We start from the raw sequence: 15,408 nt of genomic DNA, 5'->3' as shown, positions 1-15,408 counted from the left end.
TGCTCTGGTGCCCCCGTAATGAAGCTTGCTGTGATCCCCCTGTAATGAAGCGTGCTCTGGTGCCCCCGTAATGAAGCTTGCTGTGGTGCCCCCGTAATGAAGCTTCCTGTGGTCCCCCTGTAATGAAGCTTGCTCTGGTGCCCCCGTAATGAAGCTTGCTGTGGTCCCCCTGTAATGAAGCTTGCTCTGGTGCTCCCGTAATGAAGCTTGCTGTGGTCCCCCTGTAATGAAGCTTGCTGTGGTCCCCCTGTAATGAAACTTGATGTGGTCCACCTGTAATGAAGCTTGCTTTGGTGCCCCCATAATGAAGCTTGCTGTGGTCCCCCCGTAATGAAGCTTGCTCTGGTGCCCCTGCAATGAAGCTTGCTGTGGTCCACCTGTAATGAAGCTTGCTGTGGTCCCCCTGTAATGAAGCTTGCTGTGGTCCACCCGTAATGAAGCTTGCTGTGGTCCCCCTGTAATGAAGCTTGCTCTGGTGCTCCCGTAATGAAGCTTGCTGTGGTCCACCTGTAATGAAGCTTGCTGTGGTGCCCCTGTAATGAAGCTTGCTGTGGTCCCCCTGTAATGAAGCTTGCTCTGGTGCCCCTGTAATGAAGCTTCCTGTGGTCCCCCTGTAATGAAGCTTGCTTTGGTGCCCCCGTAATGAAGCTTGCTGTGGTCCACCTGTAATGAAGCTTGCTGTAGTCCACCTGTAATGAAGCTTACTCTGGTGCCCCTGTAATGAAGCTTGCTCTGGTGCCCCCATAATGAAGCTTGCTCTGGTGCCCCCATAATGAAGCTTGCTCTGGTGCCCCCATAATGAAGCTTGCTCTGGTGCCCCCGTAATGAAGCTTGCTGTGATCCCCCTGTAATGAAGCGTGCTCTGGTGCCCCCGTAATGAAGCTTCCTGTGGTCCCCCTGTAATGAAGCTTGCTCTGGTGCCCCCGTAATGAAGCTTGCTGTGGTCCCCCTGTAATGAAGCTTGCTCTGGTGCTCCCGTAATGAAGCTTGCTGTGGTCCCCCTGTAATGAAGCTTGCTGTGGTCCCCCTGTAATGAAACTTGATGTGGTCCACCTGTAATGAAGCTTGCTTTGGTGCCCCCATAATGAAGCTTGCTGTGGTCCCCCCGTAATGAAGCTTGCTCTGGTGCCCCTGCAATGAAGCTTGCTGTGGTCCACCTGTAATGAAGCTTGCTGTGGTCCCCCTGTAATGAAGCTTGCTGTGGTCCACCCGTAATGAAGCTTGCTGTGGTCCCCCTGTAATGAAGCTTGCTCTGGTGCTCCCGTAATGAAGCTTGCTGTGGTCCACCTGTAATGAAGCTTGCTGTGGTCCACCTGTAATGAAGCTTGCTGTGGTGCCCCTGTAATGAAGCTTGCTGTGGTCCCCCTGTAATGAAGCTTGCTGTGGTCCCCCTGTAATGAAGCTTGCTGTGGTCCCCCTGTAATGAAGCTTGCTCTGGTGCCCCTGTAATGAAGCTTGCTGTGGTGCCCCTGTAATGAAGCTTGCTGTGGTCCCCCTGTAATGAAGCTTGCTGTGGTCCCCCTGTAATGAAGCTTGCTGTGGTCCCCCATAATGAAGCTTGCTGTGGTCCACCTGTAATGAAGCTTGCTATGGTCCCCCTGTAATGAAGCTTGCTGTGGTCCCCCTGTAATGAAGCTTGCTGTGGTCCTCCTGTAATGAAGCTTGCTGTGGTCCTCCTGTAATGAAGCTTGCTGTGGTCCTCCTGTAATGAAGCTTGCTATGGTCCCCCTGTAATGAAGCTTGCTGTGGTCCTCCTGTAATGAAGCTTGCTGTGGTCCCCCTGTAATGAAGCTTGCTGTGGTCCCCCTGTAATGAAGCTTGCTGTGGTCCACCCGTAATGAAGCTTGCTGTGGTCCACCTGTAATGAAGCTTGCTGTGGTCCCCCTGTAATGAAGCTTGCTCTGGTGCCCCTGTAATGAAGCTTGCTGTGGTCCCCCTGTAATGAAGCTTGCTGTGGTCCCCCTGTAATGAAGCTTGCTGTGGTCCTCCTGTAATGAAGCTTGCTGTGGTCCCCCTGTAATGAAGCTTGCTGTGGTCCACCTGTAATGAAGCTTGCTATGGTCCCCCTGTAATGAAGCTTGCTATGGTCCCCCTGTAATGAAGCTTGCTGTGGTCCTCCTGTAATGAAGATTGCTGTGGTCCCCCTGTAATGAAGCTTGCTGTGGTCCTCCTGTAATGAAGCTTGCTGTGGTCCTCCTGTAATGAAGCTTGCTCTGGTGCCCCTGTAATGAAGCTTGCTGTGGTCCCCCTGTAATGAAGCTTGCTATGGTCCCCCTGTAATGAAGCTTGCTATGGTCCCCCTGTAATGAAGCTTGCTGTGGTCCTCCTGTAATGAAGATTGCTGTGGTCCCCCTGTAATGAAGCTTGCTATGGTCCCCCTGTAATGAAGCTTGCTGTGGTCCTCCTGTAATGAAGATTGCTGTGGTCCTCCTGTAATGAAGCTTGCTGTGGTCCTCCTGTAATGAAGCTTGCTCTGGTGCTCCCGTAATGAAGCTTGCTGTGGTCCCCCTGTAATGAAGCTTGCTGTGGTCCCCCTGTAATGAAACTTGATGTGGTCCACCTGTAATGAAGCTTGCTTTGGTGCCCCCATAATGAAGCTTGCTGTGGTCCACCTGTAATGAAGCTTGCTATGGTCCCCCTGTAATGAAGCTTGCTATGGTCCCCCTGTAATGAAGCTTGCTGTGGTCCTCCTGTAATGAAGATTGCTGTGGTCCCCCTGTAATGAAGCTTGCTGTGGTCCTCCTGTAATGAAGCTTGCTGTGGTCCTCCTGTAATGAAGCTTGCTCTGGTGCTCCCGTAATGAAGCTTGCTGTGGTCCCCCTGTAATGAAGCTTGCTGTGGTCCCCCTGTAATGAAACTTGATGTGGTCCACCTGTAATGAAGCTTGCTTTGGTGCCCCCATAATGAAGCTTGCTGTGGTCCCCCCCGTAATGAAGCTTGCTCTGGTGCCCCTGCAATGAAGCTTGCTGTGGTCCACCTGTAATGAAGCTTGCTGTGGTCCCCCTGTAATGAAGCTTGCTGTGGTCCCCCTGTAATGAAGCTTGCTGTGGTCCCCCTGTAATGAAGCTTGCTGTGGTCCCCCTGTAATGAAGCTTGCTCTGGTGCCCCTGTAATGAAGCTTGCTCTGGTGCCCCTGTAATGAAGCTTGCTGTGGTCCCCCTGTAATGAAGCTTGCTGTGGTCCCCCTGTAATGAAGCTTGCTGTGGTCCCCCTGTAATGAAGCTTGCTGTGGTCCACCTGTAATGAAGCTTGCTATGGTCCCCCTGTAATGAAGCTTGCTCTGGTGCCCCTGTAATGAAGCTTGCTGTGGTCCCCCTGTAATGAAGCTTGCTGTGGTCCTCCTGTAATGAAGCTTGCTGTGGTCCTCCTGTAATGAAGCTTGCTATGGTCCCCCTGTAATGAAGCTTGCTGTGGTCCACCCGTAATGAAGCTTGCTGTGGTCCACCTGTAATGAAGCTTGCTGTGGTCCCCCTGTAATGAAGCTTGCTCTGGTGCCCCTGTAATGAAGCTTGCTGTGGTCCCCCTGTAATGAAGCTTGCTGTGGTCCCCCTGTAATGAAGCTTGCTGTGGTCCTCCTGTAATGAAGCTTGCTGTGGTCCCCCTGTAATAAAGCTTGCTGTGGTCCACCTGTAATGAAGCTTGCTGTGGTCCTCCTGTAATGAAGCTTGCTGTGGTGCCCGCATAATGAAGCTTGCTCTGGTACTCCTGTAATGAAGCTTGCTATGGTCCCCCTGTAATGAAGCTTGCTGTGGTCCCCCTGTAATGAAGCTTGCTGTGGTCCTCCTGTAATGAAGCTTGCTGTGGTCCACCTGTAATGAAGCTTGCTGTGGTCCTCCTGTAATGAAGCTTGCTGTGGTCCTCCTGTAATGAAGCTTGCTGTGGTCCTCCTGTAATGAAGCTTGCTATGGTCCCCCTGTAATGAAGCTTGCTGTGGTCCCCCTGTAATGAAGCTTGCTGTGGTCCCCCTGTAATGAAGCTTGCTGTGGCCCCCCTGTAATGAAGCTTGCTGTGGTCCCTCTGTAATGAAGCTTGCTGTGGTCCACCCGTAATGAAGCTTGCTGTGGTCCACCTGTAATGAAGCTTGCTATGGTCCCCCTGTAATGAAGCTTGCTCTGGTGCCCCTGTAATGAAGCTTGCTGTGGTCCCCCTGTAATGAAGCTTGCTGTGGTCCTCCTGTAATGAAGCTTGCTGTGGTCCTCCTGTAATGACGCTTGCTGTGGTCCCCCTGTAATGAAGCTTGCTGTGGTCCCCCTGTAATGAAGCTTGCTGTGGTCCACCTGTAATGAAGCTTGCTATGGTCCCCCTGTAATGAAGCTTGCTGTGGTCCCCCTGTAATGAAGCTTGCTGTGGTCCACCTGTAATGAAGCTTGCTCTGGTGCCCCTGTAATGAAGCTTGCTGTGGTCCCCCTGTAATGAAGCTTGCTCTGGTGCCCCCATAATGAAGCTTGCTATGGTCCACCATAATGAAGCTTGCTGTAGTGCCCCCGTAATGAAGCTTGCTGTAGTGCCCCCGTAATGAAGCTTGCTATGCTGCCACCTGTTTGTGTGGCGCCCCGAGGGTTTGGCCGCTACAGGGGTATTGCATCTCTGCCAGAGGTGTGGTATTCCACTCCCAGGTAAGGATGGAGTGTGGACCAGGACTCAGTTAGCTGCATACAGCACACACACCCCATTTCCGAGGGACAGCTCAACGGTGCTCCCACTAGACAGAAGTGCAGGCACGACCAACTATGTCCCTGTCTGGAGTGGGGAGGGGGGTGGAACACCCAGTGCTGTAGGGGCAGATAGGGGTTGGTTCCTGAGCATAGGAAGGAGCCCATTGGTTGCTGGTCACCTGGGCTCATGGTCAGAGGGAGGTATAAAAGGTGGGCACCATCTTAGCTCTAGGAGAAGTTCAGTTCTATCCAGAGAGGAGAAGACAGGGAGTAGAGGCTCTGTAGGAGCTCTACTCCAGGAGGGCCTAGTGAGAGGCCGAGGAGGAGGTGAAGGGGAGCTGTGGTGCCACCTGAGCCCAGCTCCAAGAGAAAGGAACAGGAAGGAACGGAAAGGGAGAAGAAGAGACAGAGAAACAGAAGGGCTCAGGAACAAGAAGGTGGAAGGGACCCTAAGAACCCACGAGAATCCAGGGTGAAGGGTCAGGCAGATTAAGGGTGCCGGATCCCAAGTTGGTGGAGGAGAAACTACCCTCAGCCAAAGACCCGAGGTCGTGATCATTTATTGGTGTGACACCTCATCAAACCTGCTAGGAAGGCACCATATAGGACAGCGGAGAACGGGGCCCACGTTTAACCGCACAAGTCCGCGGCAGCTGGACAAAAGTGGGTCACTGGTGAGGCAGGCCAGAGAAAGGATTAAAGGGGGTCCTGTGCCATGCTCCTGAACTGCCTGGGAGTTGACCGAGCCCCACACCTGGTGGACGCAGCACGGCTCGGGCGGTCACTACCTGTACAGAGGTGACCTGGAGTACCTGAACTGTGAGTAAACGACATTGGACTGCAGTACGTTGTCTGTGTGCTCTTTCGCTCCTCCAGCACTATCAGCACTGGGACTCTCACTCCCATCACTCCCAACATCCACTACACTGCCCTGAGGCCGCACTCTTCCCGTGGGGAGTCACACGATCCCAGCTGCACACGTCATCGGCCCCAGCGGACTGCCTTGCAGCAGCGGTTCCTAAAAACCGCAATTCACGGGTGGCGTAGTCGGACATTATCTAATGTACAGTAGCAGACTACCATTGGTCTGACCACCCTGAGCCGTGGGACCGGGCCGCCACTACTACCCCCATCGTTCCCCTATCGCCCGGATCCGCATGCCCCACGGCCCAGGGGGCGAGTCATTTGCATAGCATGTTAGGATGGCCACATAGTTATATCTGCTGCCCCCCATACAGCCTGCCTCGCTGCCCCCAGGCCACATGATGCCTCCTATAAGTTTAGGAATATGCCGGTTTTGAGCGTCGGTGACCTGTGTGAGGAAGGTGCAGGATCATGAAGACTCGCACTAGATGTCCGCACTCCCTCACTTGTGCAGGTGCCACATCGCACGACTGCTCCTTACTGTGAGCACCAGTCACCCTGCAAGAACAAGCCACATTAGAGGCAGAACACAAGAAAGTATGTGAAGGGTTAGCACTGCAGCCTTGCAGCGCTGGGGTCCTGGGTTCAAATCCCACCAAGGACGACATCTGCAAGGAGTTTGTATGTTCTCCCCGTGTTTGCGTGGGTTTCCTCCGGGTTCTCTGGTTTCCTCCCACACTCCAGACATACTGACAGGGAATCTAGATTGTGAGCCCCAATGGGGACAGTGATGATAAAGTCTGGAAATCGTCTGAATTGTAAAGTGCTTCAGAATATGTTGGCGCTATATAAATAAAAAGATTAGTATTATTTATACTCGGTAACTAATTATTTATTTGCTAATGTTATAACAGAGCATTGATGGTAAAATCACAAGATAGACCCCAACTACCTGATAGATGAGGACCCTGTAATGGAGCAAGAATAACCTACAAGTGACCGGTGCTGGGGGAGAGAGGTGGGACCGCGGACCTCCTCATCTATAGCTCCGACCTCTTTGTTTTCATTTTACAACTTTCAAAATTTGTCCAATTCCCTAATAGTTGTAGAAAAATATGAAAGGCAAATACTAATGACTTTTTGTCTGTGACTGTTCCAGAAAGCGGAGTATCTGCTGAGATGGTGGCAGCCGTGGACGTGAACACCACCGCCAACGAAGTGTACAAGTACAACTTTCCTAATACCCCATTATGGCCCAAGTCCATAGAGGTACGTGTGTATTTATGTGCTTGCTTGTGTATGTGCAACCAACCAACTTCAGCCTATATTCTGCCTGACATGCCACCACTTCTAGTCACTTGTATAGCGCCGCCATGTAGCAGCGGCACCGAGTGAACTTCAATTATACTATGGCCGTTGCGGTCAAAGTCACCATGTAGACTCAGCCTTAAGGTCTTATAGGTGCAGGTCCCAGATGTTAAACTATCTCGAGAACGGGCGCCTGTCTTGCTGCACCAGAAAATGAGAGGCCTCTCTATTCCCTTCTATAGAGGTCCCGAATATGAGCACGCATGCTTGACAATTTTTGTAACTCCCATAAAAATGAATGGAGAAAACGGCACATGCGAGAGCAACTCTACTTTACCAGCGGCGCGTGGCGAGAAAGGTTCGGGCCCAGAGGTGGGACCTGCATGCGGTAAACCTTTTTTGGCATATTCTGTGCATTACTCCTCTGAATTATTAGACAGTAATAGGAAAGTAAACAACCACCATTTTTGCTTTCTTTGGGATTCCAAATGGCTCTTTATATAGTGATACCACCAGAGCAGTATTTCCTAAGCAGGGGAGAAACTAATTGGTCATTCTTCTGAAAAGTCCTCATCTCTCTTAAAAGTGAAGTAGTAAATGTTAATAGTCTGCAGACCTTCAGCCACCGTGTAGAGCAGGGGTCTCAAACTCGGCTGGGTATATGGGCCGCACATGGAAAAAATTTGAATTTGGGGGGCCGCATTCTTTGTTCAATGTGACATTTTTAGTGATACCATTTTTTTTGTATACACCTTTTGAACATTTTTGCCGTGTTTATTTTTTTATGGCTTGGGTCGTTATGGATGTGGCGATAATAAACGTGCACTTTTTTGTGTTTACTTTAGTTTACATATAAAACAGCATTTTTAGTGCCCAATATTTTTTCATGCTTTATTTTATTTTTTATTTTTTTTACAATTTTATTTCCCCCAATTGGCCACATACAGTAATATTGTCTTACAATTAGCATCATATAGTAATAATGGAAAACATCTTGTAGTAATGTTCCCCATCCAAGTCCCCATCTTGTACTAATGTGCCCCATCCAGGTCCCCATCCTGTGGCTATGTGCCCCATCCAGGTCCCCATTCTGTGGCAACGTTCCCCATCCTGGCGCCCATCTTGTACTAATGTGCCTCATCCAGGTCCCCATCCTGTGGCAATGTTCCCCATCCAGGTCCCCATCTTGTGGCTATGTGCCCCATCCAGGTCCCCATCTTGTGGCTATGTGCCCCATCCAGGTCCCCATCTTGTGGCTCTGGTCCCCATCTTGAGGCTATGTGCCCCATCCAGGTCCCCATCTTGGGGCTATGTGCCCCATCCAGGTCCCCATCCTGTGGCAATGTTCCCCATCCAGGTCCCCATCTTGAGGCTATGTGCCCCATCCAGGTCCCCATCTTGTGGCTCTGGTCCCCATCTTGTGGCTATGTGCCCCATCCAGGTCCCCATCTTGTGGCTCTGGTCCCCATCTTGTACTAATGTGCCCCATCCAGGTCTCCATCTTGTGGCTATGTGCCCCATCCAGGTCCCCATCTTGTGGCTATGTGCCCCATCCAGGTCCCCATCTTGTGGCTATGTGCCCCATCCAGGTCCCCATCTTGTGGCTATGTGCCCCATCCAGGTCTCCATCTTGTGGCTATGTGCCCCATCCAGGTCCCCTCTTGTGGCTATGTGCCCCCTGTGCTGTTCTTCACACACATAAAATAGAAAAAAAAAAAAGATGATTCTCACCTGTCCTCTGTTCCCTCGGCGGCCTTCCTGCAGATGTGGCCCGCAGGCACCACAGAGTCCGACCCCTTGACGATCCCGACCTGGTCCAGGAGGAGCCGCCGACAGCAGCGCTGCATTGCCGCACAGAGACTGTCTCCCAGCACAGCATTTTCAGTGTCAGCCGCCGGCCAATCAGAGGCCAGCAGCTGACATCTGCATATGGCAATGACGTCATACTCGCTGCGCCGACACGCAGATATCAGCTGCTGGCCTCTGATTGGCCAGCGGCTGGCATTGGAAATGCAGTGCTGGGAAACAGTCTCTGTGTGGCAATGCAGCGCTGCTGTCGGCGGCTCCTCCTGGACCAGGTCGGGATCGTCAAGGGGTCTGTGCCTGCGGGCTGCATAAAGCAGCCTCAGGGGCCGCATGCGGCCCGCGGGCCGCGTGTTTGAGACCCCTGGTGTAGAGCATACATTGACTGGCCCACAGGCCTCTTATGTAATGCCACACAGCCGCTCTCGCACATCAGACACCGTTGTATAATGAGGCTCGAAAAGTAAGAAAAGATCTTGAGTAAAGCAACCGGAGATGTCAAAATTGCCTGAAGTCCTATTTCTTTTTGCATGTTCCATTTAGAAGAACAGGTAAATATAATGTCCCTATTTCATGAACTTTGCTCCAAGGATGGACCAGACGTTGTGTTCTCGTACCAGGACGCCATACTTGGGCTCATCACTGGGATATCGTCTGGTACTGCGATTGATCCTAAGAAGAGAACGCTTGATCCAGTGGTGTAACAGTTCGTGGACACCAATGCAAAAGCTTCAACAGGGCCCCCAATTATCACAGGTCTTTTAATAATAGTCTTTTCATATAGACAAAAGGAACTTTGTGTGCAACCTTAAGATCCAGGGTTCCAGTGCGATTGTAACCCCTGCATCGACTACTGCAACATCCTCCTCTGTGGCCTACCTGTTAACACTCTCACACCCCTCCAGTCCATCCTTAACTCTGCTGCCCGACTGGTTCATCGCTCTCCTCGCTACTGCTCTGCTACCTCCCTTTGCAAATCCCTACACTGGCTCCCATTCCCCCAGGGTATCCAGTTCAAACTACTAACACTGACCTACAAGGCCATTCATAAACTCTCTCCTCCGTACATCTCTGAACTAATCTCCCGATATATTCCGTCACGTAATCTCCAGTCCTCCCAAGACCTCCTTCTCGTTCTTCATGCAATCGCCTCCAAGATTTCTCCCGAATATCCCCCATCCTATGGAATTCTGTGCCTGAACACGTCCGATTATCCACCACACCTGGATCCTTCAGACGGAACCTGAAAACCCATCTCTTCAAACAAGCTTACAGCCTGCCATGACCACGCTGTCACCTCAACAACACCGGAGCTACTGCAACCCCTCAACCTACTGTCTCCTTCCCCATCATCCTGTAGAATGTAAGCCCGCAAGGGCAGGGTCCTCTTCCCTCCGTACCAGTCTATCATTGTTAGTTTGTTTACTGTAAGTGATATCTGTATTTGGTATGTAACCCCTTCTCATGTACTGCACCATGGAATCAATGGACTCGTTCTGTGTCAGATGCACCGCTGTACAAGGAAAACCAGAAATGCTGATGCAGCTTTAAACCAGCACTCCACCCTCTTATTCCCAGAGGTCAGACCGGCACCAGTGATAAAATGATATCCCAGTGATATCCAATAGCAAAATCCCTTTAAAGGGTTTGTGTAATCTGGAGATTTCCTTTCCTTATGCCCCATTGGGGAATATAGGCTTCGTAGTTGGGGCAGGAGGCTGTTATTCTCCATGGTAGTCTATTGACTTCAGTGATCCCCATGTAATGATGTATGACTGCATTACCGCTCCGGAGGCCACACGTGGCTTTCCCTGCCATGATCATCTGATCTCTGGGGTTACAGACACATGCGGTAATAATCTGATCAGCAATTGTAACCACAGTGCAAAGGTCGGCTGATAAGCCGGTCCTTCTATTACCGCACTCATCGTCAGTGCAGGTCACAGTGACCCCGACAGACTACAGCCCATGTAATATTGCATCCACGTTATCAGTACTGCTCTTTTCTTATTTAATCCAAGGAGATGTCAGCAGATCCGGCTGAGAATGGGTTATAAGACCTAGTAATACAATATACGCATTGCACGGTCTGTATACTAAACCTCTGCATGAATACTAGAAGGTGAATGTACATATTAGGTCTTCGTGCACTTTTGCAGCCAATATTTCAATTATTCAAATCAATCTTCTAAAATGTATCTGTCGTTTTGCGCTTACAGCTCCTCTGCAGATCTTTACGTCTCCATAGCTAAAGACTACAACTATGGAGAGAGTCAGCAAGAAGAGGGGTACGTGTTAGGCCATGTTCACATGTCCAGTATTGATCAGAACGGATCAAGCTGCAATTTCTGGTGGTCACGTGACCTTTTGTCCACTCTGGATGAAATTGTGAAGTCTGTAGCCGATTAGCCACCTGTCACGGGTGTGTCAGATGTAACAGACCGTCGCTCTGCATCTGGCTGCAGAAGGTCTCTGCGTTTGGCATTGCTGACGCCTTCTTAATCCTTCAGACTTTTGGACTCAGCGGCGACCTCCCTCCTGCTCTGATTGACACACCTTGGCCTGGGTGTTTATAATCTCTCAGTCTGCTTCAGGGAGTCACCAGTGATATTCACTTTTTCCGTTGTGAAGGCTTGGAGCTATAGCTGTCGGCTTACTTCCTCTCTGGTGCCCTTGGAGGATGTTTGGTGCTATCTCTCTGGAGTCTGCTCAAGCTAAGTCTCTCCCCCCTTATTTGTCTCCCTTTTTTTCTTTAGCTAATAGTGGGGACTGACCAGTGCTCACCCCCCCCCTCCCTATCCAGGGACTAGCTTTAGGGATATACAGGGCTTAGGTTTCCTGCTCGGCGATTGGTGTGGATTGGTGCCTAGGGGTCTCCACTCCCCCTTTTCATAGTGTCTGGACTGCCTTGCCCTCATCCCTTCGTGTTGCACTTAGTCTTTCCCACACTGTGCGTGACACCACCACTGATTGGCTGCAGCGGTCACAGGACACATAGAATCACAGTGCCGACATCAGTGGATCGGCTCCACTCCAGGAGCTAAGTATTTAGGGTTTTATGATGGGCACTGGTTCAATTTAAGAAGTTTACATCCCCTTTAAGTAGCCAGTACTACATGGCTGATAGTCCGAGATTGGTTACTACTGGTTCCGTGGGGAAATATCTGAGGTTTCCAGGACTAATTACTAGTCGTGGTGGCCATTTGTACTGCACATGCGCTGGTGCCGTTCAGCAACGTGCACAGTAAATTCTTTGGTTGGTGGAGGAATAGGGAAAGAATCGTTTCTACCCCTGGTGCAGCGGCCTATGTTTCTCTTCCGCCAGTATGAAATCTCCATAGACTTCTATGAGAGTGTTATGGACATGCTCTGTGACCTGTACGGAGGTTCTTGTGTAGGGAGGGGGGAGGAGGTGAGATGTGAATGCAGGATAATGTGCTTTCTATACAGAGGTGTCCTTGTAATCCTGCCTGCGATGACAACGACATGACTGCGGAGAAGGGATCTCTACAGAATGGGATCTCTACAGAATGGGATCTCTGCACAACAGGATCTATCAGCCTATTAAAAAACTCAATGAAAATTACAAGATTTCAGGATTTTTTTTAATAAGATGTATGAAAAATGTAAAAAACAATCATTAAAGCCTAAAAAAAACATGTTTCATATAAAAACGTGATCATTTTCTGATGGCACATTCTCTTTAATGTTGATATGCTGTCTGTACTGGTGACTCGTCAGGTGGCCACAGTGGCCATTTGCGGCTTGCACGACATGACCATGTTGGGCTGGCGACAGGCCGTCCATGTAGAGAGCAGGTAAGGGTCTGCAGGGGGATCTCTACCTGGATTGGGGTAAAAGAAGCTTGCAAATCACATTTTCATGGGGATTAATAAGATAACGATGGTAACTTTATTGTTAGTAAAAAGCTGTCTCTGGGGTAATGAAAGTATTCAGACCCCTTTAAATTTTTCACTCTTTGTTTCATTGCAGCCATTTGGTAAATTCTAAAAAGTTCATTTTTCCCATTAAAGTACACTCTGCACCCCATCTTCACTGAAAAAAAAACAGAAATGTAGAAATTTTTGCAAATTTATTAAAAAAGAAAAACTGAAATATCACATGGTCATAAGTATTCAGACCCTTTGCTCAGTATTGAGTAGAAGCCCCCTTTTGAGCTAGTACAGCTATGAGTCTTCTTGGGAATGATGCAACAAGTTTTTCACACCTGGATTTGGGGATCCTCTGCCATTCTTCCTTGCAGATCCTCTCCAGTTCCGTCAGGTTGGATGGTGAACGTTGGAGGACAGCCATTTTCAGGTCTCTCCAGAGATGCTCAATTGGGTTTAGGTCAGGGCTCTGGCTGGGCCAGTCAAGAATGGTCACAGAGTTGTTCTGAAGCCACTCCTTTGTTATTTTAGCTGTGTGCTTAGGGTCATTGTCTTGTTGGAAGGCGAACCTTCGGCCAAGTCTGAGGTCCAGAGCACTCTGGAAGAGGTTTTCATCCAGGATATCTCTGTACTTGGCCGCATTCATGTTTCTTTCAATTGCAACCAGTCGTCCTGTCCCTGCAGCTGAAAAACACCCCCATAGCATGATGCTGCCACCACCATGTTTCACTGTTGGGATTGTATTGTGCAGGTGATGAGCAGTGCCTGGTTTTCTCCACACATACCGCTTAGAATATCACCAAAAAGTTCTATCTTCACCTCATCAGACCAGAGAATCTTATTTCTCATAGTCTGGGAGTCCTTCATGTGTTTTTGAGCAAACTCTATGTTTTGCACTGAGGAGAGGCTTCCGTCGGGCCACTTGCCATAAAGGCCAGACTGGTGGAGGGCTGCAGTGATAGTTGACTTTGTGGAACTTTCTCCCATCTCCCTACTGCATCTCTGGAGCTCAGCCACAGTGATCTTAGGGTTCTTCTTTACCTGTCTCATCAAGGCTCTTCTCCCACGATTGCTCAGTTTGGCTGGACTGCCAGATCTAGAAAGACTTCTGGTGGTCCCACACTTCTTCCATTTAAGGATTATGGAGGCCACTGTGCTCTTAGGAACCTTGAGTAATGCAGAAATTCTTTTGTAACCTTGGCCAGATCTGTTCCTTGCCACAATTCTGTCTCTGAGCTCCTTGGGCAGTTCCTTTGAGCTCATGATTCTCATTTGGTCTGACATGCACTGTGAGCTGTGAGGTCTTATATAGACAGGTGTGTGCCTTTCCAAATCAAGTCCTATCAGTTTAATTAAACACAGCTGGACTCCAATGAAGGAGTAGAACCATCTCAAGGAGGATCACAAGGAAATGGACACATGAGTGTCTGAGGAAAGGGTCTGAATACTTATGACCATGTGATATTTCAGTTTTTCTTTTTTAATAAATTTGCAAAATTTTCTACATTTCTGTTTTTTTTTCAGTCAAGATGGGGTGCAGAGTGTACTTTAATGAGAAAAAAATGAACTTTTTAGAATTTACCAAATGGCTGCAATGAAACAAAGAGTGAAAAATTTAAAGGAGTCTGAATACTTTCCATACCCACTGTATAATGCGAACTGTGGACATAATAAAGGATAATTCAGTGCGGTGCAGTGGGTTTTATAATTCAGCCTTCACAAGAGGCTCTGTTACCAGAGTGTGACACTTGTATATGCCGGCCACTTACCCATTCCCTGTAGCCAATTTCCCAACAGGTGTGCCTGCCTCTTGCCCTTTCCCTGTAGCCAGCATCCCGTCCACTTACCCATGTTCTGACGGCACGCTGGCCACTTACCCGTTCCCTATAGTCGAGATCCTAACCGGCACGCTGGCCACATACCCGTTCCCGGTAGCCGAGATCCTAACCGGCACGCTGGCCACATACCCGTTCCCTGTAGCCGAGATCCTAACTGACACGCTGGCCACATACCCGTTCCCTGTAGCCGAGATCCTAACCGGCACGTTGGCCACATACCCGTTCCCTGTAGCCGAGATCCTAATCGGCACGTTGGCCACATACCCGTTCCCTGCAGCCGAGATCCTAACCAGCACGTTGGCCACATACTCGTTCCCTGTAGCCGAGATCCTAACCGGCACGCTGGCCACATACTCGTTTCCTGTAGCCAAGATCCTAGCTGGCCACATACCTGTTCATTGTAGTCAAAGTCCTGACCTTTTTTAGAGTAAGTTTTTAGATAAAGATCTTGAACATAGGACCCCCCACTATTAATAAAGAATTCCCTAATAGGGTAGATGAAAATGTTTTTTTTTTACACAAGACGTCCCCTTTAAATAGACAAAACCCAAAGAAGAAAAAAAAAAAAAAAAGAAATGCAAACAAAAATGAGCCTATTCCCTACAGCAAGTAAATAAGTGACAAGTAATAGTATATATAATAATAGTACACCCCCTTTAGTTACCGATGTCCTGCTTTCTCCGGCACAGAGAATGAATGGCGCGGTTGACCTTCATGCGGAGCCAATGCTCCATTCCGATTTCAGAGCCCAATTCTCAGGCACGATTGGACCCCCACCGATCCAAACGTCATCGCCCCTCCTGTATATAAATATCAAGGCAGGTTACTGATGGAGATTATCCCTTTATTGTCCCAGGGGATATCACTAGAAGAGCTGGACTCCTTGGCATGTGATATGATCCTGATGAGTCCTCCCTGCCAGCCTTTTACAAGGTACGGTAATAATATGCTGACTATGATATATACAGTACAGACCAAAAGTTTGGACACACCTTCTCATTTAAAGATTTTTCTGTATTTTCATGACTATGAAAATTGTACATTCAGACT

General features: G+C 49.3%; 1 protein-coding gene across 2 annotated transcripts in view; it reads left to right on the top strand.

Annotated features, from left to right (window-relative positions):
* Positions 1-15,408, top strand: part of TRDMT1 (tRNA aspartic acid methyltransferase 1) — a 56,497-nt gene that overhangs the window by 24,278 nt on the left and 16,811 nt on the right. For both annotated transcript variants that reach the window (XM_073676496.1, XM_073676495.1), the window contains exons 2-3: positions 6,679-6,788; positions 15,215-15,291. In XM_073676496.1, the coding sequence (XP_073532597.1) occupies positions 6,699-6,788; positions 15,215-15,291 (167 nt within the window). In that variant the 5' untranslated portion in view covers positions 6,679-6,698. The remainder of the gene's footprint in view (positions 1-6,678; positions 6,789-15,214; positions 15,292-15,408) is intronic.

Source organism: Phyllobates terribilis, unplaced genomic scaffold (genome assembly GCF_046119375.1).
Source record: "Phyllobates terribilis strain yellow unplaced genomic scaffold, ASM4611937v1 Scaffold_4__5_contigs__length_816908805, whole genome shotgun sequence".
In the NCBI taxonomy this organism is placed as follows: Eukaryota; Metazoa; Chordata; class Amphibia; order Anura; family Dendrobatidae; genus Phyllobates; species Phyllobates terribilis.
The sequence above is the reverse complement of the archived record's forward strand: the minus strand, read 5'-3'. Positions and strand labels throughout refer to the sequence as shown.